This window comes from Carcharhinus amblyrhynchos, chromosome 25, assembly GCF_965287045.1.
Source record: "Carcharhinus amblyrhynchos chromosome 25, sCarAmb.v2.hapA, whole genome shotgun sequence".
In the NCBI taxonomy this organism is placed as follows: Eukaryota; Metazoa; Chordata; class Chondrichthyes; order Carcharhiniformes; family Carcharhinidae; genus Carcharhinus; species Carcharhinus amblyrhynchos.
The window spans coordinates 3,578,650-3,605,318 of NC_137348.1; the positions used below are offsets into that span (position 1 = coordinate 3,578,650).

At 46.0% G+C, this 26,669-nt stretch overlaps 1 protein-coding gene across 2 annotated transcripts; it reads left to right on the top strand.

The window, feature by feature from the left end:
- Positions 1-20: 20 nt before the first annotated feature.
- gtf3c5 (general transcription factor IIIC, polypeptide 5) lies at positions 21-21,153 on the top strand. Of its 2 annotated transcripts, XM_080212158.1 has the most exons (11): positions 21-191; positions 1,228-1,456; positions 4,460-4,658; positions 5,303-5,498; positions 6,337-6,441; positions 6,964-7,078; positions 7,587-7,667; positions 13,778-13,875; positions 14,235-14,317; positions 15,693-15,835; positions 17,010-21,153. In XM_080212158.1, exons 1-11 carry the CDS (start codon positions 132-134, stop codon positions 17,153-17,155), a joined length of 1,455 nt encoding a protein of 484 aa, XP_080068284.1. In that variant the 5' UTR covers positions 21-131; the 3' UTR covers positions 17,156-21,153. The 2 variants fall into 2 exon arrangements, with proteins under 2 accessions (XP_080068284.1, XP_080068285.1); XM_080212159.1 differs by lacking the exon at positions 21-191 and having other exon boundaries at positions 1,309-1,401.
- The last annotated feature ends 5,516 nt before the right edge of the window (positions 21,154-26,669 follow it).

The following is a 26,669-nucleotide window of genomic DNA, read 5'->3' on the forward strand; positions in this document are numbered from 1 at the left end:
AGCCGGAGCAGGAACCGGGTTTGGGGCCGGAGTCGGGTCAGCGCTCGGAGCCACCGCCCGGCGCACAGGCCACGGCGATCAGGCTGCGTTTTGAGGCGGAGAAGCGGCTGGTTTGCGCCGAGTATCCGGGGATGGTTCGCGACCCCCGGAAGATGCTGGAGACCCTGGGAGGAGAGGAGGGGATATCCCGGGTGAGTGAATGGCCGCCGTTAAAGGGGCCTCACCCCGTCCCCAATAAACAGGGGGTTAGATACAGCTCCCTCTACACTGTCCCCCATCAAACACTCCCAGGACAGGTACAGCACGGGGTTAGATACAGAGTAAAGCTCCCTCTACACTGTTCCCCCATCAAACACTCCCAGGACAGGTACAGCACGGGGTTAGATACAGAGTAAAGCTCCCCCTTCATCAAACCTTTGTGTTTTTCAAGCCATTCAGTTTATTGGTCATTATCACATTGCTATTTGTGGAGTCTTGCTGTGTGTATAGTGGCTGTTCTGTTCCTGGTTAGTAAAGTTACTGTCATCCCAGGTGCCTGTAGGCTTTGAGAGGGAGGTGTGGGGAAGGAGCTGATTTGTGGTGATTTAACCTGAGGATCACCATATCTCAAGTGAGGGGCAAGGTTGGAAAAGCTGGGCCTACAAGAAATACCTCAGCCAGTATGGGAATGAACACGCTGTTGGTGTTGCTCTGCATTCCAAACCAGCTGTTCGGTCAACTAGGCTAAACTGAGCCCCTGTTTCTAGATTACAACACTAGGCTACACTTCAAAAGTTCATTGGCTATCAAGGACTTTGAGATGTCCGATGGCTGCAAAAGACCACAAGACAAAAGCCATTTGGCCCATCAAATCTGCACCAATATTCAGTGAGATCATGACTGATCTGGTATAATCCTGGACTCCAGTTTATCACTTTATCCGCATCAGCTTTGATTTTCTTACTGATTTTAAATCTGTCAATATCAGCCTTGATCATACTTAATGACCCAACCTTTACAGCTCTCCACAGACTCACTATCCTCTGAGATAAGAAATTCTCCGAGATTGTGGCTTCTGGTCCTAAATGCCTCCACAAGGGAAACAAATCTTTCAGCATCTACCCTGTCAAGGTGCTATATAAATGCAAAGTTTTTTATCTTTTTGTTCAAACTGCTGATTGTGCTGTGTGTAAGCAACCACCTTTCTCACAGTAATCCTTCCAAGTCTGCTTTGTTTGTTTGGAATAGACCCACGCTGACCCGTGCCGGAGGCTTGAACTGCACTTCCGTCCAAAGGATCCTTACTGCCACCCAGTGTGTGCCAACCGCTTTCCTTCAACCAGTATGCTGCTCAGGGTGAAGAGGAGGTGGAGGAAAGTGAAAGCAAAAGCATCTCTTGAGGAAGGGCACAGAGAAGAGGAGGTGAAATATGAAATGGAAATCCTCGGTGTTATTGGGACTACTTACAAATTCCAGGGTAATGTGTTATTGGGTTGTGTGTGGGTGTGTTTGCTGCTTTCAGAAGTTACAGGGAAATATCCTGTCCGCATTTAACCCATGATAGCATCCTGGGGGAGGTGATGGCCTAGTGGTATTATCGCTAGAGTATTAATCCTGAAACTCAGCTGATGTTCTGGGGATCCGGGTTCGAATCCTGCCACCACAGATGGTGGAATTTGAATTCAGTGAAAAATATCTGAAAAATTTGAAACCATTGTCAATTGTCGGGAAAACTCCATCTGATTCACTAATGTCCTTTATGGAAGGAAGTTTGCCGTCCTTACCCAGTCTGGCCTACATGTGACTCCAAAGCCACACCAATGTGGTTGGCTCTCAACTGCCCTCAGGCAGCTAGCGATGGGCAATAAGTGTGGCACACCCAGCGATGCCCATGACCCATGAATGAATAGTAGTAAGTTTCAGTCTTAGGACTGGGGTGTGGGAAGATTTGTTGTTATCTTGTAAACTTCTGTACTAAAGGTACCATTGTGAAGAGAAGGGAAGTAATCTTGTGGCACTTGCAAAAAAGATTGAGGGTTCCCCTGGTGTCCTGGCCAACATGTATCACTCAATTAATATTAAAAATGACAGATTATCCCTTTGTTATCTCATTGCTGTTTACATAAGAACATAAGAAATAAGAGCAGGAGTAGGCCATGTAGCCCCTCGAGCCTGCCCCGCCATTCAATAAGATCATGGTTGATCTGAAGTGGATCAGTTCCACTTTCCCACTTTCTCCCCATAAGGCACAGCTTTTTTACGGGAATCTTGCTGTGTACAAATTGGCTGCCATATTGCCTACATTATTACATCACTGGCTACAAAGAATTTTGGGAGGTTGAGATGCGAAAGGTGCTTTAGATTTCAAGTCTTCCTCTCTGTACAGTTTTAAGTTGGGGATTGTTTTGGACAAATCCTTTTTTTTGCACCTGAGTGGAATGCCCCCCTGTCATTCACCACGAGTTTTATTCCTCTTCAGTTCTGCCAGATGCTCCTCAGTAAGTCTGTCTAGGTTCAGTGCAGAGAGTATTTCTTTTCCCCCCCTAACTCGGTTTCAAAGGCAACTCAACCAAATAAGCAGTCCTTGTATGTGGGCCAGACAGTAAATTTCACAGCAAAATATAATTGAATCATACAGCACAGAAAGAGGCCATTTGGCCCATCATGCACAGGCTGGCTTTTTGGAAGAACTATCCAGTTTAGCTATGCAAATGTTTTCCTTTTCAAATAATTACCCAATTTCCCTTTGGAAATTACTGTTGGATTGGCTTCCACCACCCTTTCTGGCAATATTTTTCCAATGATCTTAAATCTATGTCCTCTGGTTGCTGCCAGTGTAAACAGAGACATGATGGCACTGCTGCCTCACAGTGCCAGGGACCAGATTCAGTTCTGGCCTCGGGTCACTGTCTGTGTAGAATCTGCACGTTCTTCCCGTGTCTGCATGGGTTTCCTCTCGGTGCTCCAGTTTCCTCCTGCAGTCCAAAGATGTGTGGGCTAGATTGATTGGCCATGCTAAATTGACCCTTGTGTCAGGGGGATTAATAGGGTAAATATGAGGGATTACAGAGAAAAGGCCTGGGTGGGATTGTGATCAGCGCAGACCCGATGGGCTGAATGGCCTCCTTCTGCACTGTAGGATTCTATGATTCAGAGAGTGGGATTTTGCTCACCTTCTGCAGTGTTTCACAACAGCAGGAGGTGGCGCGCCACTTGCTGTCTGTGGGATCTAATGTTCCTGCCATTGTCAATGGAGATTCCTGTTGAACGCACCCTTTACCAACAGCAGGAACATAAGACCCACATCAATGTAAATGAGATTTTGGTGAGTTTCTCCTTTTTTTACTGTAACCAAACCCTACATAATTTATATTAAATCTGTTAAATCTCCCTTTGATCTTCACTACTCTAAGGAGAACAGCTGCTGATTCTCTAAGTCTTTCAACATAAGTAAATCCCTTATTCCCGCTACCATTCTGGTAAATCTCCTCTGCAGCCTCGTTAATGTTCCTCTTGAAGTGTGACACTTCCAAATACACACCATGCTCCAACTGAGGCAAAACTCGTTTTCATATTTTAAATGCAGAAGATATCAATCATGAATCTGACCTTGTCTTTGCCCAATGCCATAGACCCTCAAAAGATGAACAGATAGTATATTCTGTCCCCATGTTACTTTTGCTCTAAAATTGACAGTTGGACACTTCTGAAAGGAAACCTTGATTTTGATTTGATTTATTATTGACAGTGAAAAGTATTGTTTCTTGCTTGCCAAACAGACAAAGCATTCCATTCATAGAGAAGGAGAGAGTGCAGAGTGTGGTGTTACAGTCATAGCTTGGGTGTAAAGGGAGATCAGTTTAATAAGAACAAAAAAAATTATAGCAAAGGAACACGCCCTTCAAGCCTGCGCTGACCATGCTGCCCATCTGAACTAAAACCTCCTACCCTTCTGAGTAAGGGGCTTTAGTTCAGATGGGCAGAATGCAAGGCAGGCGCATTCAAAAGTCTGACAGCAGCAGGGAAGAAGCTATTCTTGAGTCGGTTGGTACGCGACCTCAGACTTTTGTATCTTTTTTCACAACAGAAGAAGGTGAAAGAGAGCGTGGGGTCCTTAATTACGCTGGCTGCTTTGCCAAGGCAGTGGCAAGTGTAGACAGAGTCAATGGATGGGAGGCTGGTTTGTGTTGGATTGAGCTTCATTCACGACCATTTGAGGTTTCTTGTGGTCCTGGACAGAACAGGAACCCTACCAAGCTGTGATACAACCAGAAAGAATGCTTTCTATGGTGCATCTGTAAAAGTTGGTGAGAGTCGTAGTTGACGTGCCAAATTTCTTTAGCCTTCTGAGAAAGTAGAGGCATTAATGGGCTTTCTTAACTATAATGTCGGCATGGGGGGACCAGGACCTAATCCTAATTCTGTGACACCTCCACCTACCCAATTCATTAATTGTGGGTTTTGTGATTGTGTCTGATAGGAATGTCTGATTTCCAGTTCCTCGTCATGCACACGGCAAAAAATGGCTCGCAGGTGTCCATGTACAACAAGGTTATCCTCCATAAGCCTGAACACAAAGAGTTTTTTGACCAGGATTTGCCGCTTTACATCCCTCCACCAATATTTTCCCGTGTGGATAACCCTGTCGATTATTACTACCGGCCAGAAGTCCAGCACAGGTCAGTATAGACACCTGATGTTGGGAGTCCAATTCATTGAATTCACCAAGACAGCCTTTCAGTCACCAAAGCAGAAGTGTAACAACGTCCATTGTGTTGTATTCCAAATGATTCTTGATGAAACCAAGTTCATTTCACTGATCTATTTGGCCTCAATTTCTAAAGCTTTATCTTTCTAATTCTTCCTTCTATTTCTCCCAATTCTCAGGCAACAACCATCTCTGAATCAGCACCTAAAACAGATGATCTAGTCATTATCCTGTTGCTTTGGACTAATTGGCTAATGCATATTTCCGACATTAGAGCGTTTCATAAAATACTTTGTAACATTGTGAAAGATGCTATAGAATTGAAAATTCATTTTTATTTACATCTTAATAATAAATATAAATTTTGTTAGTGATGGCACACGGCTAATAATAACAAGCTGATCCAAGAGGGAGGTGATAGATTTGTGGTTCCCGTGTTTTGGAATGGGTGACCTCTCAGTCTATCCAGTCTGGGGCCCACAAGGAACGAGAAGGATAAGAGGTGTTCTGTTCTTCAATTACATCGTCGTTTATCTGACATTAATGGTAAAGGCATATATTTAGTTCGTATGAAATTATTCTAGTATTTTTATTTTTGGCTTTCCCTGTTTGCAGGGATGGTTACCACCCACCAAAACTATCCAATGAGAATCTGATAGGCTTGGGGCGAGCTCGCCGGCCTCACAATGCCATCTTTGTGAATTTTGATGATCCGGAGGTTCCGTCGCAGCCTCTTGAAGCTGCTGTTCAGAACTGGCGGAAATTCAACACCCAGGCCGCAGACCGGAGAGCAGAAGACGAGCTGAAAAAGGTGAATGGCAAAGGCATCTCTGCCTTGTTTACAGTGTCCCTGATGTTGCTTCTTCGGATCAATGCTATTCGGGGTGGCACTGTGGTTAGCACTGCAGCCTCACAGCGTCAGGAACGTGGGTTCGATTCCCGGCTTGGGTCACTGTCAGTATGGAGTCTGCACGTTCTCCCCGTGTCTGCATGAGTTTCCTCCGGGTGCTCCGGTTTCCTCCCATGCTTCAGAAGATGTGCTGGTTAGGTGCATTGGCCATGCTAAATTCTCCCTCAGTGTAACCGAACAGGCGACGGAGTGCGGCGTCTAAAGGATTTTCACAGTAACTTCATTGCGGTGTTAATGAAAGCCTACTTGTGATGCTAATAAACTCTATATCTTTCTGAAGAAGAGCGCGTGAGTTTTGCCCAGCGGCCAATATTTAATCCTCAACCAACCAATCAATTGCTCATTATTTAGGCCATGCTAATTTTCTGCTCATTAGCACAGCACTGCACTGTTTGCTGAACCTCGCTTTGTCAATTGCCTGCCAGATTACTCACATTACAACAGTGACAACGCTTTAACATTACTACATTGTTTGTAAGGATGGTATAAGTGTAAGTCTTTCTCATGGGGGGAGTTATTTTAATTGCAACTCAACCAGTATAACTGTTACAACTGAGGGTCACTTCAGAGGACAGTTAAAAGCCAACCACTTGAAAGTTTGGTGACTGTTGAATCCTATTTCCATTACTGGGGAAAGGGTTATAGGCACATTATCTCAAGTTTTACAAGATACAGGAATGTAATTAGGAATGGCGAAACCCAGGATCTGATAGTGTGTACCTGCCTTCTGTGTCTTCAGCATTTTGCAATCCGGCCCATCTGGTCCCGAAATGCAGTGAAAGCGAATATTGATATTCACCCAGACAAACTGAAGCTGCTCCTACCTTTTGTGGCCTATTACATGGTGAGTTATGAGTTGCTTTTCTTTCCTTGGCTCCATCATTAGTTCGGTAAATTGATGCACCATCCTGTATGGATCCTGAATAAACCGCGTCTGCTGTATTTGGCATACAGACCGGGTCCGAGCTCCATTTGTGCCTCTGGCTGTTCCGTGTTTGAGCTAAATGTCCTTGGGCATCCACCAAGAGACCCATTCCATCATTGGCCAGTCACCCCTGCAGAAAATGCTAAAGTAGGGCCATTGGACCCTATCTATTATGGATCCTGCCCCCAGGCATTCAGTAGCTGAGAGCATTCTGTCACACTTCTGCAATGCTGTACTGGATGTCTACATCATATTGTACATTACTGGGTTCTTACAGAGATCGTGAACTTGTCTGTGATGTTCCTAAATCCAAGTTAATTTTTCATGGGATTAAACTGTGGAGCTGCTTTCATTGAAGCATTGGCACTCACCCACAGAAATATTGGTTATTAAACTCAGTAGTCATTTTGTTGCCTTCCCTTCCATATTGCACTCTCACAGCTTACAGGTCCCTGGCGAAGTCTTTGGGTCCGGTTTGGTTATGATCCAAGAAAAGATTCCAAAGCGAAGATTTACCAGGTGTTGGATTTCAGGCTTCGATGCAGCACCAAACACGGTAAGTGATGGGACGGAGCGAATCCACTGAGCCCGGCACATGAAAATAATTCACTGAGCGCTTACAAAATACAAGAAGACACTATTGCATTCCTGCTTCCCCTTCTCAACTTTGTTCCCTCTAATTCAGACAGAAACCCCCAAGATATATTGTGGGAGTATTGCACTGCGGGAGGGAGGGTTGATTCTTAACTGCCCTCTTGCATGGTTCAAGGGCAATTAGGAAGGTGCAACAAATACTGGTCTTGCCAGTTGCACCCACATCCCATGAAAGAATACAGTTTTTAAAAACCACCCGAGCACTCCTTCATTTGTAACCTAAATGCACCACCTAGATTTGAGAGTTGGGCTCAAATTTATAAATTCTAATTCTGAGACCAGTGTTTTTCCCATTGATTTTCAGCTGATTCCTGAACTATGCAGGGAGCCCAGTGGAGAACAATCTTAACTGGAAACTTTGCTGTTAAATGCTAAAAATGGTGCAGGATCGATCATTTTTTATTTTGCAGGTTATATGCCCTCGGACATGCCTGTGAAGGCGAAACGCAGCACGTTTAATTACAGCCTCCCCATCACCATCAGCAAGCCAGGTAAGGGACATAGACAATATGTACTGTGTTGACAGGAAAAGACACTCTGGCCCAACCAAATTGATCCACAAGATATATGTTGCCTTGTGCATCACGATATCCTCCCTCCACCCCTAATTCGCACCCATTATCACCGGGGAGGGGCAAAGCAATTAGATTAAAAGCCCAGGTCACTTTGGGGGGAGGGGAAATCAGGAAAATCCCTCCCCAAATAAGAGATCACTCTGGCCCTGATAATTCCTGCAGCACCTACCTTTCATATGAGGTGGTCTTGCCCCATTCAGAAACATGTCCAGCTCACACATGAAGGAATTCAGAGAATCAGCATCCACCATTTTAGAGAGCAGCCTGAACCACACACCCGTTGTTCTTGCAGTCTGCTGCTGTCATATCATTTTGGACAGTGAAGGTGCTGCCATTCTTTCTGGCTAAACTAAATTAAACAAACAGAGGGACAAATCAAGAAGAACAGCCCTAAAAGGGGAACCGCCCAAAATAAAGGCAAAATGGACGTGTTGCCGAGGCAGGGAGGTGAGATCCTCTGGACATTCTTTGTATATCATCTTGACAAGTTGGGAGCCAATCCTGTTAGACCCTCCTCCTCTGTTTAAAAAGTTTAATTGGAAAGAGAGTTTGTTCTATTGCCCCGTGACCTTCCCTTTCTCAATCGACTTAATAGAGGTTTATAAGATGATGAGGGGGATAGATAGAGTGGACGTGCAAAGACTATTTCCTCGGAAGGATGTAGCTGTTACTAGGGGGCATAAATATAAGGTTCAAGGTGGGAGATTTAGGAGGGATGTCTGAGGTAGGTTCTTCACTCAGAGTGGTTGGGGTGTGGAATGCCCTGCCTGCTGTGATAGTGGAGTCAGATGCTTTAAGAACTTTCAAGCGGTTATTGGATAGGCACATGGAGCACACCAGAATGATAGGGAGTGGATAACTTGATCTTGGGTTTGGACATAGCTCGACACAACATTGAGGGTCTGTACTGTGCTATGCTGTACTGTTCTATGTTCTTTCTTTGTCAAATCTTCCAGCCTGACAACTCTCAGAGCCTGATTTCATAGAACATAGAACACTACAGCACAAACAGGCCCTTCGGCCCACAAGTTGCGCCGATCACATCATCACCTACCAACCTACAGACCTATCTATAACCCTCAATCTCATTAAACCCCATATACTCATCCAGAAGTCTTTTAAAAGACCCCAGCGAGTTCGCCTCCACCACCACTGACGGCAGCCGATTCCATTCACTCACCACCCTCTGAGTGAAAAACTTACCCCTAACATCACTTCTGAACCTCCCTCCCCGCACCTTAAATCTGTGTCCTCTCGTAGCGACCATTTCAAACCGGGGAAATAGCCTCTGAGAGTCCACCCTATCTATTCCTCTCAACATTTTGTAAACTTCTATCAGGTCGCCTCTCAACCTTCGTCTCTCCAGGGAAAAGAGTCCCAGCTCCCTCAACCTAACTTCATAAGGCATGCCTCCCAGTCCAGGCAACATCCTTGTAAATCTCCTCTGCACCCTTTCAATAGCTTCTACATCTTTCCTATAGTGAGGCAACCAGAACTGTGCACAATACTCCAAATGAGGCCTGACAAGGGTCTTATAAAGTTCCAGCATTACCTCCCGACTCCTAAACTCAATCCCTCGATTAATGAAGGCCAGTACACCAATCGCCTTCTTGACCACCTCCTCCACCTGCGAGGCCGATTTAAGAGTCCTGTGGACCCGGACCCCAAGATCCTTCTGCTCCTCAACACTACTCAGACTTCTGCCCTTGATAGTGTACTCGTTCATCCCGTTGGTTCTGCCAAAATGGACGACTACACATTTATCCGCGTTGAAGTCCATCTGCCACTTCTCCGCCCAGTCCTGCATCCTATCTATGTCCTGCTGCAACTTTTGCCATCCTTCCAGATCATCCACAACACCACCGACCTTCGTGTCATCAGCGAACTTACTTACCCATCCCTCCACTTCCTCATCCAGGTCATTTATGAAAATGACAAACAACAAGGGTCCCAGAACAGATCCTTGAGGCACTCCGCTGGTGACTGACCTCCATTCAGAAAAAGCCCCATCCACAACCACTCTCTGCCTTCTGCAGGCAAGCCAGTTCTGGATCCCCAAGGCCAAAGGCCCTTGGATCCCATGCCCTCTCACCTTCTCAAGAAGTCTTGCATGGGGGACCTTATCAAACGCCTTGCTGAAGTCCATGTACACTACGTCCACGGCACTTCCTTCGTCAATGTGTTCAGTCACATTATCGAAGAACTCAACTAGGCTTAAGAACATAAGAACATAAGAAATAGGAGCAGGAGTAGGCCATCTGGCCCTTCGAGCCTGCCCCGCCATTCAATAAGATCATGGCTGATCTGTCGTGGCTCAGTTCCACTTTCCCGCCCTCTCCCCATAACCCTTAATCCCCTCTCTTATCAAAAACCCATCAACCCGCTTCTTAAAAATATTTAGCGAGGCAGCCTCCACCACTTCAACGGGCAGAGAATTCCAGAGATTCACCACCCTTTGAGTGAAGAAGTTCCTCCTCAACTCCGTTCTGAACCGCCCCCCCTTTATCTTGAGGCTGTGCCCCCTAGTCCTACTGTCTTTTTTGAGCGGGAAGAGTCTTTCCACCTCTATCCTATCCATCCCATTCATCATCTTATACGTCTCAATGAGATCTCCCCTCATTCTTCTAAACTCTAACGAGTACAAGCCTAGTTTATTCAGCCTCTCCTCATAGCTCAACCCCCTCAACTCCGGTATCAGCCTAGTAAACCTCCTCTGCACTCCCTCCAGGGCCAAAATATCCTTGCGCAGGTGCGGCGCCCAAAACTGCACACAGTACTCCAGCTGCGGCCTCACCAATGCCCTATACAGCTGCAGCAAGACCTCCCTACTTTTATATTCAATCCCCCTCGCTATGAAGGCCAGCATCCCATTCGCCTTCCTGACCACCTGCTGCACTTGCAGGCTGGGTTTTTGCGACTCATGCACAAGGACCCCGAGGTCCCTCTGCACCGTCGCCTGCTGCAGTTTTTCGCCACGTAAGTAATAGTCCTTCCTACCATTCTTCCTACCAAAGTGGACCACCTCACACTTGCCAACATTAAATTCCATTTGCCATTTCCTGGCCCATTCGCCCAGCCTATCTAGATCCTTCTGCAGACTCTCCACACCCTCCGCACAATTTGCCTTTCCCCCAATCTTGGTGTCATCAGCAAATTTCGACACCCTACACTCGGTTCCCTCCTCCAGATCATCTATATAAATGGTAAATAGCTGAGGCCCCAGCACCGACCCCTGGGGCACCCCACTAGTCACCAACCGCCAATCCAAATAGCACCCATTGACCCCCACTCTCTGCCTCCTATTTGACAACCAATCCTCTATCCACGCTAACACCCTACCCCCAACTCCATGTCCTCTGACCTTCTGCAGTAACCTCTTGTGAGGTACCTTATCAAACGCCTTCTGAAAATCCAGAAAGACCACATCCACCGGCTCTCCTCTATCCACCGCCCTAGACACATCCTCATAGAACTCCAGTAAATTTGTCAGACACGACTTCCCTTTAATGAAACCGTGTTGCGTCTGCCCTATCAAGCAATTCCCTTCAAGATGCCTCGCAATTTCCTCCTTAATGACGGATTCTAACATTTTACCTACCACAGACGTTAAACTAACCGGCCTGTAATTCCCCGCCTTTTGCCTTGTAAGGCACGACCTGCCCTTGACAAATCCATGCTGACTATTCCTGATCATATCAAACCTCTCCAAATGTTCGTAAATCTTGTCCCTCAGAAGCCTCTCCATCAGCTTACCAACCACTGAGGTCAGACTCACCGGTCGGTAATTTCCCGGGCTATCTCTGTTCCCTTTCTTAAAAATAGGAACTACATCCGCAATCCTCCAATCCTCTGGAACCTCTCCCGTCTCCATTGACGACGCAAAGATCATCGCCAGGGGCTCTGCAATCTCTTCCCTCGCCTCCCACAGTATCCTGGGGTACATCCCATCTGGTCCCGGCGACTTATCTACCTTGATAGAATTCAAAAGTTCCAACACATCCTCTTCCTTAATATTCACGTACTCAATCCTTTCCATCTGCTGCAAATCCATAACAAAATCTCCCAGATCGGCTTCCACCGTGAATACTGAGGCGAAGTACTCGTTAAGCACCTCCGCCATTTCTTCTGGTTCCACACAAACCTTACCCCCCTCACCTTTTATAGGTCCTATCCCTTTCAGCTGCCTGATCCCTAAATTTTGGAATTCCTTCCCTAAACCTCTCTGTTCAGATGCTGCTTTAAAATCTACCGCCTTGATCATGCCCATCTAAACACCTCTTTTTGTGGCTTGATATGAAATTTTGATAGTGCCTCTTTGAAGCACTTTGGGATAGTTTTGCTACACTAAAGGCATTTTGTAAATGCAAGTTGTTGAACTCATTGAATACTAACCAGAAGGAATATCTCTTGTTACCTTCATCCCGTCTTGAGGTTAGAAATAACCAGGTCATTTGTGTTGCTCCCACTGCTTCGTTAGCTTGGACCATCTAACTTAGCACTGACTGGGGATCAAACTCATCTTTCTGGTCCCCATCTGGTACAGAGATGACCAGTGCTTGTTCATAACCACTTTTGAATGAAACCCAGGTCTTGAAATGGCTTCTTTCATGTGAATGGGGGAAGGCACTGCCACATTTCCCAGGTCCTTGCTACCTCCCTGCTCACTGAGGCCAATGGAAACGGGCTAGATATTCCCAAGGCTCACTTCAGATGTGTGTCTGGATGGTGAGTTTGCAAGAAGCCACCTCCCCTCAGCCTGAGGGGTACAAACCTGCAGAGAAAAGCAAAGAAGTTGCAGCCCCTATAGTGCCTGTACCAGCTGCTACTCGGGAATGCTGCTCGATGCAAGAAAACATATAATGCTCGGAATGTTTGCTGCTTAGTTGTTAACCCGATTATAATCCCCACCCCTTCCAGCTTTGATCTGAAGGTGATTTTCCTACTGTGGACAACACTTGGTAAAACTAGAAAGCCAAGTAACCAGCATTTTGTTTTTGAAAGGCAGGAAATCTCCACTCAGCAGTTACGCCCGGAATCTCTCACAAAGACATAGCAACCAGTTCCAAAGAGCTGATTGAGATTGCTCAAAGAGCTAACATTGGCTGAAACCCACGGGGACTTTTAAATGTTGAGTGGAATCCTAGAATCCCTATAGTGCAGAAGGAGGCCATTCAGCCCCTTGAGGCTGCACCACCAACAACCCCATCCAAGTCCCCCTGACATTGAGGTGCAGTTTAGCACGGCCAATCCATCTAACCCACACACCTTTTGGACTGTGCGAGGTAATCGGAGCACCTGGAAGAAACCCACACAGACATGGGGAGAAAGGAGAAACTCCACACAGACAAGAGAGGCAATGGTCAAGCGGTATTATTGTTAGACTATTAATCCAAAAACTCAGCTAATGTTCTGGGGACCTGGGGTTCAGATTCCACCACAGCAGATGTTGGAATTTGATTTCAGTAAAAACAAATCTGGAATTAAGAATCTACTGGTGACCATGAATCAATTGTCAGAAAAACCTGTCTGGTTCACTAATGTCCTTTAGGGAAGGAAATCAGTCATCCTTACCTGGTCTGGCCTACACGTGACTCCAGAGCCACAATAATGTTGTTGACTCTGAACTGCCCTCAGGCAACTAGGGATGGGCAATAAATGTTGGCCAGCCAGCGATACACAAATCCATGAATGAATAAAAAAAATACAGAGATCCAAGTCAGGGATCAAACTCGGGTCACTGGTGCTGTGAGGCAGCAGTGCTAATCACTGTACCATTGTGCTGCCCCTTGTTTGAATGGCCCAGAGTAGTCAGCCTGTCTGATATGCCTGATATTTATAATTGATGCCTATGACGATGGCACACAGGCTGATGTCAGCAGCTCCCATGTCAAATGCAGGCAGTGATAGCAACGTTGCAAATGTATTTCTTTTTAAATCAAGTGCGTGATTTTAAATCAGACTAAGTGTAGAATTAACTCTTTCTCTCTCTCTCTCTCTCTCTCTCTCTCTCGCTCTCCATCTCTCAGCCCCCCAGGTGGTGAGTATTCAGGATCTGGCAAAGGCTCCAGCAGTTCTCAGTCCACCACACAGGAAGAAACTGACTGAATCCGGATACAAACTCAAAGTAAGTTTCCAGTACATTATTGAGATAACGTATTTGAGGTTTGGAGAGACAGCCATGATGTGGAAGGAAATTTGTGGGCCAGTGAGAGTCATGAGAGGCTCCATGGAATGCAAAGTGTGATTTATTGATGATGGGCTGAATGACTCCGCCTCACTCCCAAGTATCCCTGCTGTTCTGTTTCATTCAGAATTTCTGTAGCCACTTCTGCCAAAGTTCCTGTGAGGCTGCTGCTGATCAGACTGTGTCCCTCTGCAATAACGTACTGACTTGCAAAGTCCAAATGCCTGGGTTTCTACAAGCAGTCTGTGCGGTATTGAATTTGAATGCATTGTTGACGCCTGCTATTTCTGTCATTGTAGAAGTCGGCCTACATATTCCAAGAGGACACTTTGCCACCTTATCGGCAGATGTTTTACCAGCTGTGTGACCTGGATGCAGAGAGGTACTGACACCTTGTTCTCTCATGGGGGAAAAGTAGAGAATGGGAGGGGGAATATAAGAGCTGATGGACTGATTAGATTAGGATGTGGAAGAATGGAGGAGGCTTGTCTCAAAGGCTCAATTTCATTTTCTATTGTGGAGTAGTAGCACTGACCCTCTGACGGTGCGGCACTCCCTCGGCACTGACCCTCTGACGGTGCGGCACTCCCTCGGCACTGACCCTCTGACGGTGCGGCACTCCCTCGGCACTGACCCTCTGACGGTGCGGCACTCCCTCGGCACTGACCCTCTGACGGTGCGGCACTCCCTCGGCACTGACCCTCTGACGGTGCGGCACTCCCTCGGCACTGACCCTCTGACGGTGCGGCACTCCCTCGGCACTGACCCTCTGACGGTGCGGCACTCCCTCGGCACTGACCCTCTGACGGTGCGGCACTCCCTCGGCACTGACCCTCTGACGGTGCGGCACTCCCTCGGCACTGACCCTCTGACGGTGCGGCACTCCCTCGGCACTGACCCTCTGACGGTGCGGCACTCCCTCGGCACTGACCCTCTGACGGTGCGGCACTCCCTCGGCACTGACCCTCTGACGGTGCGGCACTCCCTCGGCACTGACCCTCTGACGGTGCGGCACTCCCTCGGCACTGACCCTCTGACGGTGCGGCACTCCCTCGGCACTGACCCTCTGACGGTGCGGCACTCCCTCGGCACTGACCCTCTGACGGTGCGGCACTCCCTCGGCACTGACCCTCTGACGGTGCGGCACTCCCTCGGCACTGACCCTCTGACGGTGCGGCACTCCCTCGGCACTGACCCTCTGACGGTGCGGCACTCCCTCGGCACTGACCCTCTGACGGTGCGGCACTCCCTCGGCACTGACCCTCTGACGGTGCGGCACTCCCTCGGCACTGACCCTCTGACGGTGCGGCACTCCCTCGGCACTGACCCTCTGACGGTGCGGCACTCCCTCGGCACTGACCCTCTGACGGTGCGGCACTCCCTCGGCACTGACCCTCTGACGGTGCGGCACTCCCTCGGCACTGACCCTCTGACGGTGCGGCACTCCCTCGGCACTGACCCTGTGACGGCGCGGTTCTCCCTCGGCGTCCCACACACTGAGGCACAGCTAGGTCACTGAATCTGGATCATACATATTCCACAGTTCACCATTTGGACATTGCGACCTCGATTATTGTGTGAATATAGAAACCTCCAGTGAATTTTATCAGTTGGAATACAGCAGTTGTGTAAAAATAAAGACCTTAAAGGACTTACGTGGTTCCTTGTCACGTTCTCAAGATGTCCCAAATGCTGGCTGATGATTAAATGATTCCTGTCTGCAAATTCTTCCCTTCCCTTTGTCCGTTTTATTTCAGTTTACGGAGTATTATTCATCGTAATTCAGGCAATGAGACGGTGTGTACTGAGCGGGACGGCTGGTGCCTACCCAAGACCAATGATGAACTCCGGGATCGGATGTCTAACATGATCAAAGAAATCTGTCGCAATAACAAAGCAGGTGAGGCCCGTGGCTGCGCTAGAAAAATGTTTTGAAGTTTGTCCAATTTAGTTTATCTTTCTGCTCCCAGCACTGGCTATCCTTCTCTTCCTGTCCCCTCCTGTAACTGCGACCACTGGCCGTACCTTGCTGCATGCCTGCTACCCTCCCACTGTGATGGCACTTTGGCCCCCTGCTCCCGCATTCTCCCCAGTCCATACAATGCACAGGATTCTGGGTTCTGTGGCATATCTTCGACTTGGCTGAACCATACTGTCTGCGTTTGGCCAAAACATGGGAGAAATCTCACATGAAGCTGGTGTGCAAGTTTTTTTAATTTACCTGTTCATGGGATGTGGGTGTCACTGGCTGGGCCAGCATTTATCACCCATCCCTAATTGCTCTTGAGAAGGTGATGGTGAGCCGCCTTTATGTAGTCCATGTGGTGTAGGTACACCCATAGTGCTGTTAGAGGAGTTCCAGATTTTTAGGATCATAGAATCTCTACAGCACAAAAAGAGGCCATTCAGCCCATCGAGTCTGTACTGATCCCAATCCCACCCAGGCCCTGTCCCCATAACCCCATGCATTTACTCTAGCTAGTCCCCCTGACACTAAGGGGCAATTTAGCGTGGCCAATCCACCTAACCCGCACATCTTTGGAGACATTTTGACCCAATGATGGTGCAGGAATGGTGATATTTGTCTCAATCAGGATGGTGTGTGGCTTGGAAGAGAACTTCCAGGTTGTGGTACTCCCATGTTGTGACTGCTGCCCTTGTGCTTCTAGTTGGTAGATGGTAGAGGTTACGGGTTTGGAAGGTGCTGTTGAAGGAGCCTCTGTGAGTTGCTGCAGTGTACCTTGTAGATAGCACACGCTGCTGCCATTATGCATCTGTGGTGGAGGGAGTGAATGTTTAAGGTGGTGGATGGGGTGGGAAGTATTCCTACATGGTCATCTTATGTGTACAACTGTATTAGGGAGCGACCTGGATGTAGATCACCCTCCATTAACATTGCTTGGCATTTGTCACTGTGTCTGTTCACCCTTCCCCTGTTGGAGCTGCCTGGTGCTTCTATTGGGGCAGACAGGCATGCTGAGGGGGATCAGATTGTAACTGACTGCTGTGTAAAACAGAACCCACTTCTCTGAAAATAAGTTCTCTTCTTTTTTTGTGTGGGGGGGGTGGTTTAGCTTCAACTTCTTTGAGAAAGAAACCATTGGTCACGCAGGAGAGGGAAGGGTCGGAATCTCCGGAGGATGAAGAGGATGAGGATGAGTATCCACCGTCTGAAGGAAGCGAAAATGAAATGGAGACTGAAATCCTCGATTATATGTGATTTGACTGAACGGAGCTGGACTTGCTGACATGGAGAGAGAGTCGACTGATGTTGGGCAGTGTTTGAACTGAGCTTGACTAAAGGAAGCTGGTATTTCCACAGTCGCTGCACCTAGCAGCCGCAGAGAGTTCCCTGAAGCCGGGCTCCTGTATCCAGCAAGTGCTGTTGCTGGAGTTTGTTATTGCCCATTCGTCCAATAAATCCACAGCTACTTCCACGCTGCTGTATGCCTCGACCACCAACAGATAAACACAACCCTTGCGTGGGTGCACAGTTAATAACTGGAGTTGGTACACATACGCCATGTGCCATGATGCAGAGACCTCCTGTCTCTGTTATATACACAGTGAGGCTGGTGGTTTGTTTGACTTGTTAGTGCAGCAATTGATCAGATTTTTCCCACATTAGTTATGGAGCCCTGTCCCCTGTGTGGTGGGGCAGTTCATGCTGTTGGGAGGTTGAAACCCTCTGTTGACTCCTCATGCACCAAGTTCCTGTTCCCATCCAAACCTTTGTGTAATGGACCACAGATTTTCCTAATCCAGTGCCCTACTAATGGGTGGCACAGCGGTTAGCACTGCTACCTTACAGTGCCAGGGACCTGGGTTCGCTTCCTGGCTTGGGTGACTGTCTGTGCAGTGTCTGCACATTTGTCCAGTGTCTGCGTGGATTTCCTCCCAGTGCTCTGGTTTCTTCCCACAATCTGGAAGACATGCTGGTTTGGTGCATTGGCCACGCTAAATTCTCCCTCTGTGTACCCAAACAGGTGCCGGAGTGTGGCGTCAAGGAGATTTTCACAGTAACTTCATTGCGGTATTAATGTAAGCCTACTTGTGACACTAATAAATAATTATTATCCATGGTTTGTATGTGTGAGCATAACAATCAGTTAGAAATATGTCTGATGCTGTTACAAGATTAGATGGTGAGGTTTTTACTGTTGGATTGTTTCATACATTTTGTGTCTTTACAATGACAGCCAGTTATGCTCCACAAAGGATCATTCCATCTGCCCTCGCAAGGGACTTCCAATCTTCCCAGCATAAACTGAACTCAGTTCCCAGAGGTGGTGACAGTGTGAGTTCACCAATGGGATGGATTCACCAACAAATGATGCCACCCAGTGCTGTGAGGGAGCCATTTCAGTCCCACTTCTTTTCAACTCCAGTCCTAACGAGGCTGTATTTAAATATAGTTTACTCTTATTAAATTAAACTTTTGTAGTTTAATTCTCCTCTTAATTGTATTGTGATTATAGTTGCTGCTGGGGAGATGGGGGTGGCAGTGAGAGGTATCTCGGGTCTCTAGATGATCTGTCTGGGATGAGGGATTTACAAATTGTCTCACTCCCTCCTGTGGCTCTGCAACACTCCGGTACTCAAGACCTGCAGGGGGACTGACTCACTGGTCTGACTGATGATACGGTGGCACAGTGGTTAGCACTGCTGCCTCACAGTGCCAGGAACCTGGGTGTGATTCCCGGCTTGGTCACTGTCTGTATGGAGTTTGCACATTCTCCCTGTATCTGCAGGGGTTTCCTCCCACAGTCTGAAAATCATGCTGGTTAGAACATAAGAACATAAGAAATAGGAGCAGGAGTAGGCCATCTAGCCCTTCGAGCCTGCCCCGCCATTCAATAAGATCATGGCTGATCTGAAGTGGATCAGTTCCACTTTCCTGCCTTCTCCCCATAACCCTTAATTCCCTTGCCTATCAGAAATCTATCTACCCGTGACTTAAATATATTCAATGAGGTAGCCGCCTCCGCTTCAATGGGCAGAGAATTCCAGAGATTCACCACCCTTTGAGTGAAGAAGTTCCTCCTCAACTCTATTCTGCACTGCTCCCCCTTACTTTGAGGCTGTGCCCTCTAGCTCTGGTTTCCTTTCTGAGCGGAAAGAATCTGTCTACCTCTACCCTATCTAGCCCCTTCATTATCTTGTAAGTCTCTATAAGATCCCCCGTCAGCCTTCTAAACTCCCAACGAGTACAGGCCCATCCGGAGTATAGGCCCAACCAGACCCTGGTTAGGTGCATTGGCCATGACAAATTCTCCCTCGGTGTACCCAGACAGGTGCCAGAGTGTGGCGACTAGGGGATTTTCACAGTAACTTCATGGAATGATGATATAAGCCAAATTGTGACAAGTTAATGAAGCAGAATCTTCAGGAACAGAGCTGCCCCTTGGAGCTGGGATTCTCGCAACTCATCTGCAGTAATGCTGCAAACCAGCAGATGGGGCAGCTTCTCCATCCTCTTCGCAGCCTTCACTGGTTTAGCAATGCTCCAATTCACACCTGCCATTCCACTGTCCTCGGTTCTGCCAATCTGTGCTTAAACTCCCTGACAGCATCGCTCAGGGGAGATGGAATATAAGCATATGGAAATGATTGACAGGGAAACAGTGCTGGTTCATCAAACCTGTCCCACGTATGTGGAGTGTGGAGCTTCACAACCAAACACTCCTGAGACCCATCCGCAGATCTTTCATAAAACACTCAGCAGGAAACTACTGACAGAATTTCTCAATAGTTTGGTTTGGACATTCTCAGGAATGTGGCGGGGATTATGATAGGCCACCTGTCCTGTATACTGAGACCACATTCTGATCAGAGGCCACTGTTTATCGGTGAGATGATTGAGATACAGTTAGCCTTGTTGACCTCTTTGCTGGATGTGAGCTGATTGGGTGATTCTGCTGTGCCAGGAAAAGAAACTACAATCCGATATTGAAAGCAAAAGTGGGGGGGGCGGTGGGGGGTTAAATATAGAGGTGCCACTGGTATCACACTGGTTAGCACTGCTGCCTCACAGTGCCAGGGACCTGGGTTTGATTCCTGGCTTGGGTCATTGTCTGTGTACAATTTGCGCATTCTCCCCGTGTCTGCGTGGGTTTCCTCCGGATGCTCCAGTTTCCTCCCACAGTCCAAAGATATGTGGGTTAAGTGGACTGGCCATGGTAAATTTCCCCTCAGTGTTAGGGGGACTAACAAGGTTAAATGCATTGGGTTATGGGAATAAGCCAGTTCTGGGTGGGATTGTAGTCAGTGTGAATTTGATGGGCTGAATGAACTTATTCTGCACTCTAGGATTCTTTGATTCTACATGGAAGTATAGAGGCTGCCTGTTGAAATTATTTCCACGCTGCCGTTCTTCCACCTCCTCCCCTGAAAGTGTTGCTATTCCAAGTTGACGGATGCTATTTGGTGGGATCTTGACAGCACAAGATAAATAGAAAACATGTAGGCAGCAGGTGACTGCACCTCTGAACTCAAGCTAATCTCAAACCTGAGAAACCTCCAGCTGCAGAAACAGTTATCTGGACAAATGAGTTATTTGCAGAGTTGTTTGCCAATAGCAAGCAGTGGCTGCAGGAGAAAGGAGATGCTTTAGTTCTGAGCGCTGTGTAAATGATTTTCTGCTCCTTTGTGCTTTTTGAGCCTCTTTACAGCACCAAACACGGACTGTGACAATCCCTGCCCGTTGAGATTTGTACCTACCTCCTAAACCAAATCGAATAAAATGAACACATTGCATTGTTGTGATTTCCGAAGTGTTGGATTCAACTTCACCCTCGCAAAACTTCAAATTAGTACTTAACGAGACATTAGTGATATGTTCTTGAAGATAAATGCAAAATACTGCAGATGCTGGAATCTGAAACAAAAATAGAAAATGCTGGAAAATCTCAGCAGGTCTGACGGCAGCTGTGAGGAGAAAACATTTTGAGTCTCGATGACTCTTCGTCAGAGCTCAGAGCTGCTGAGATTTTCCAGCATTTTTCTGTTTAGCTTCTTGAAGATGATTGATTTGAAGGGAAAAAACTGGGCTTGGGGCTAAGTTAAGACATCTTTTTCAAAGATGCACGGACATGAGGGACTAAATAACTTCTTCCTGGACTGTAACACTACATTCTGCACTCTCTCCTTCTCTATGAACGATATGCTTTGTATAGCATGCAAGAAACAATATTTTTCACTGTATGTTATACATGTGACAATAATAAATCAAATTGCACTTCTGGCACCATGAGGATATGGCAGGGTTAAATCTGTGCTACAAGCTTGGAGTGAAATGCAGACGGTGTTATGTCTTAAGGTGAGTTTCTTTTGTTCTATTACAAACAAAATGTTATTAACCCATTCTTAAATATCACTCTGTGTCTCTTTGGTTTTTACTGTGAAGTCTCTCCCCAAAACCATAGTGTGTCCAATTATTATCAGCAGATTTTGAGCATGCAGTAAAATTTACTAACTAAATGTTTTGGCTCCATTGATAGCAGGACTTTTCCCACTGGGAAAATCTTAGCATTCTATTCATGTATTTGTCCAGACACCCCTTAAAAATTACATTTGAAAACAGTGGAATTTTTTGCTGTACTACTGAGATTGTTTGAAAAAACTACATTAACGATTTCCAGGGTAAAAAGGGGAGCACTGGGAAAACAGTAAACTAAAATAAACTGAGCAGTCTCAAATCGCTGATGCATGCAAGAGAAATAGCAGGTCAATCAGGATCCATGGGACCTTACCACAAAGGAAATGGATCAAGGAGTTCCTATGCAGTAATTTGTACAAGTGAATAAAATTGCAAATGACTTGCTCCCACCAGCTTTTTTCAGTACAATAGGAAGTAAAACCTTCAATTTGCTCCGGAACTTAGTTCATCCAGCCAAAGCCAGGAACCAAAATTTACGATGAGTTGACAAAGACCCTCCAAAACCACTAATCATCGCCGGATGATTCAGGTTCCACCGGAGGAATCAAGTGGAAGGCAAAAGCACTGGTCAGTTTGTGGCAATTTAAAAAGGCTGGCACAACATTGTGAGTTTGGTGAGTCCACCCTTATAACTCAAACTATCAAGACCTAGTAAATCTTTTCTGCACTCTTTGTAGTTTAATTATAGTTTTTCTATAGTAGGGTGACCAGAACTGTGCACAGTATTCCAAGTGTGGCCTTACCAATGTCTTGTATAACTTCAACAAGACGTCCCAACTCCTGTATTCAATGTTCTGACCATTGAAATCAAGAATACTGAATGCCTTCTTCACCACTCTGTCCACCTGTGACTCCATTCCATGCTTGGTTGAATCTGAGTTGCTTGATGACTGTGTCTCTGCAATTATGAGAATGATGCAGAATTAGTTCCTGCGCTTGCATCACATGACCCCCAGACTTACATTTTTAAAGTGCTATTCGTTAACATGGCACTCCGAAATCAGAGTGCCGTGCTAATGCTGATGCATTATCACACTTACCTTTACCCATTGAGCAGATACCACCCACTAGTTTGCTAACATTCTTTATTTCTCGCTAGTAGATCATTTGCCTGCGACAACTTGTCAAATTCAGAGACAGACCAGTAATGATCTATGATGGGGAAGGTGATGGCCATGGTATTGAAAGTTTAAAGTTTATTGATTAGTTTCACAAAAAGGCTTAATGCAAAAAATTAACACTACATTGAAATGCATTATCCATATCCATTTTTGAAACCATATGTGTCAAGAAACCTTGAGTTGATCATCCAACGCAGAGTGATCATTCCTCCTAGTCTTTATGAAAGAGTTCCTGAACAACTACATGAAGGACATCCTGATATTGTCCAGTTACTTTTGGTGGCTAGGTCTGGGTGCTCAGATTGAAGAAAAAATGAGAGTGTCAATCCTGTGCACAAATAAGAAATACACTGTAATGTCTTCATTACACTCTGAGGGAATAGCCTAAAATGCCATGGCAATGATTACATGTAGATTTTTCTGGTCTCTTTTGAGGGTTACATATTCTTTGTCATAATTGATGCACCCTCGAAGTGGCCAGAAGTTATCATGAGATCTACTACAACTGATCAAACCATTGAAAAACTTGATGAAATCTTTGCAACATTTGATAAACTGAAACAGACTAGCAGGGTTGCGGGGATAGGGCCTGAGTGGTATTACTGTTGGTGTAGGCTCAATGGACCAAATGTGCACAGTGTGGATTCTATGATTATTACTCTTAAAGAGGACAATGTTTGATTTGTCATTGCCTCCAGAAACTTTAGAGATAGTACAGCGTCAACAACAATCTCAAGTTGTTGGAAGATAAGTGAAATAATGCTCATTTCAACAAGGAAATCGAGTGTTAGTGTGTAACTATGCCATGAGTGAGAAATAGGTACCAGCCATAGATTTAACAAAAATAGGTCCAATTTCTTACATGGTTCAAACCAAAGATGAACTAGTTTGGCAACCAATTGTTGTCATCATGAAAAGATTTCTCTGAATCATCTCCAGAAGTACCAATTTCTTTATTCCCTAGTTTTTTGACTACCACTACGGAACACTTGGTTGAATCTGAGTTGCCTGGTGATTGTGTCTCTGCAACTATACTACATGAGAATGATGCAGAATTAATTCCCACGCACACGTCACGTGACCTCCCCCAGACTTACATTTCTAAAGTTAAAGTTTATTTATTAGTCACAAGTAAGGCTTACATCAACACTGCAATGAAGTTACTGTTAAATTCCCCTAGTTGCCACACTTCGCCACCTGTTCTGGTCAATGCACCCTAACTAGCACATCTTTCAGACTGTGGGAGGAAACTGGAGCACCCGGAGGGAATGCACGCCGACACGGAGAACAGACAGTGACCCAAGCAGGGAATCAAACCGGGGTCCCTGGCACTGTGAGGCAGCATTGCTAACCACAATGCTACCGTACCACCCAAGGTGCTGTTTAGAACCTCATGATATCCAAAGCTGTTTTTCAGCTAATAAGTGCTTAGAAGTGTAGCCTCTGCTGTAGAAAACAGCAGAGATTTTGCACAGGGTCAGCTTTCATAACTACAACGAGACAAGTTATTTGAGGGATAAATATTGACTCATGCAATGGATCAAAAATCTAATACTTTCTTCAAAGCAGCAGCTTCAGAATATTTTACATCCACCTGGTAAGACAGACAGTGCCACAGTTTATCATTTTGTCTATCAGAAAGCATTGATATTAGTTATAGAACAATGATAGCTAGGAGTGCAGGTTCATAGCTCCTTGAAAATGGAGTCACAGGTGGACAGAGTGGTGAAGAAGGCATTCGGCATGCTTGGTTTCATCGGTCAGAACAATGAACAGAGGAGTTGAGATGTCTTATTGAAGTTGTACAAGACATTGGTAAGATCGTACTTGGAATACTGTGTACAGTTCTGGTCACCCTATTATAGAAAGGCTATAATTGGAGTAGAAAGAGTGCAGAAAAGATTTATTAGGAAGCTACCAGGGCTTGATAGTTTGAATTATAAGGTGAGGCTGGATAGACTGGGACTTTTTTCCCTGGAGAGTAGGAGGCTGAGCGGTGATCTTATACAGGTCTGTAAAATAATGAGGGGCATAGATCATCTAGATAGTCAACACTTTTTACAAAGGTAGGGGAGTCTAAAACTAGATGCCATAAGTTTAAGCTGAGAGGGGAGCGATACAAAAAGGTCCAGAGGGGCAATGTTTTTCACACAGAGGGTGTGAGTATCTAGAATAAGCTGCCACATGTAGAGGTGGGTACAATTCTGTATTTAAAAAGTGTTTAATCAGTTAATCAGGGTGGGGTGGGTATAGAGGGATATGGGCCAAACGCAGACAATCAGGACAACTTAGTGGTTAAAAAAAGGGACGACATGGACAAGTTGGGCCGAAGGACCTGTTTCCATGCTGTAAATCTCTGAGTCCATGACAACAGTAAGGGGGTTATTGTCCTGGATTTTGAGCTCATATCTTTGGAATGGAATTTGAACTCACAACAGAAAACGAAGGTGCTACTTACTGAGCTGCAGCCAAGACTGTCATTGGCTGCCATGGAGCCATCAAGGTTGACATTGGTTGAGTTATAATACCATCATTGATGCCAAATAGGATTGGCTCAAGCTCAGGAAAGTCCAGCTCTCTAAAGATTGAGCCTTGAGCTGAGAGTCTGGCTCCGTCTCACGCTCTGTTTGGGGAATGGGGTCACGGTTTGAACAGATGGCAATAATTGGTGTCAAATTTTTTTTTTAATGAGATGGTTGGCACCATACTATACATTTGAGTATGAAATATTAGCTCTCCTCCTCAGAACATGTTCTGTTTTTCCTGAACTTTCTCATTAAATCTTTTCTTGACCTTAGGGTTTAGGCAGCTGAAGCATGTCCCCCACAATGGTGGGACAGTGAAAACTGGGGATGTACAATAGACATCAGTTGGAGGAATGCAAAGTTTTTGGACATTCATTCGGCTGTAAGATTTGATTTTGTTTTATTATTGTCACGTGAAAAGTACTGTTTTTTTATGCGCTATACAGACAAAGCATACCACTCGTAGAGAAAGAAAGAGTGTGTAGAATGTAGTGTTCAGTCATAGCTAGGGTGTACAGAAAGACCAACTTAATGCAATGCAAGCCCATTCAAAAGTATGACAGCAGCAGGGAAGAAGCTGTGCTTGAGTCGGTTGGTACGTGACCTCAGACTTTTGTATATTTTTCCTGACGGAAGAAGGTGAAAGAGAGAATGTCCGGTGTGCGTGGGGGCCTTAATTATGCCGGCTGCTTTGCTGGACAGCGGAAGTGTAGATAGAGTCAATGGGGGGGGAGGCTGGTTATTTTGGTAAGAGGGACAGTGGCAATGTTATTGAGGAATTCCAAAACAAAGATGCGAAATGTAAAATTGAGGTGTTTCAGACCCAGAGCCAATATAGATTAGAGAGCAGAGGGTAATGGATGAATAGGATTTGGTTAAGCAATGGCAGTTTTGGATGAAGTCCAGTTTATGAAGAGTGAAAATTGAGAGGCTGACCAGAAAAACACTGGAATAGTCGAGTTTGGATGTGACAGAAACCTACATGAGGATTTGAATGGCAGATGGGCTGAGTTAGGGATGGAGTCAGATGATGTTACAGAGATGGGAGTAGGTGGTCTTGATGATGGAGAAGCCATGGGAGTTAGAAGCTCAACATGAGATCAAAGAGGACATGGAGGCTATGAATGGTCTGGTTCAGTCTCAGAGAGTGGCCAGGGAGGGGGTTGGAATCTAGGGATAGATAATTAAGTTTGTAAAAGAAGTTATTGATCATGGCTTCAGTCTACCCAAGGAAATTTCTGCTCATCCAGTACCTGATTTCTCTAAGTCCTGCAAAATTCCTTTGTAATTTTTGACTGCTATCAGCTCATCTCTCAAGCTAATTTGTTCTAGAGAAAGTAGCCTCGGCCTGTTCAATCTTTCCCACCAGTTGATACCTGTTTTTTTAAATTATTCCAGTCTTTCACTTCAACTTTGGACATCCAAGTATAAGAACATAAGAAATAGGAGCAGGAATAGGCCATCTAGCCCTTCGAGCCTGCCCCGCCATTCAATAAGATCATGGCTGATCTGTCGTGGCTCAGTTCCACTTTCCCGCCCTCTCCCCATAACCCTTAATCCCCTTGCCTATCAAAAACCTATCAACCTGCGTCTTAAATATATTTAGCGAGGCAGCCTCCACCACTTCAATGGGCAGAGAATTCCAGAGAT

Bases quoted from the DNA above. Each gene is read 5' to 3' on its own strand.
- gtf3c5 (XM_080212158.1), top strand. From the start codon at position 132: ATGGTTCGCGACCCCCGGAAGATGCTGGAGACCCTGGGAGGAGAGGAG. The intron at 7,668-13,777 runs GTAAGGGACATA...TCCATCTCTCAG, and splicing joins CATCACCATCAGCAAGCCAG to CCCCCCAGGTGGTGAGTATT. The intron at 15,836-17,009 runs GTGAGGCCCGTG...GGGGTGGTTTAG, and splicing joins CTGTCGCAATAACAAAGCAG to CTTCAACTTCTTTGAGAAAG.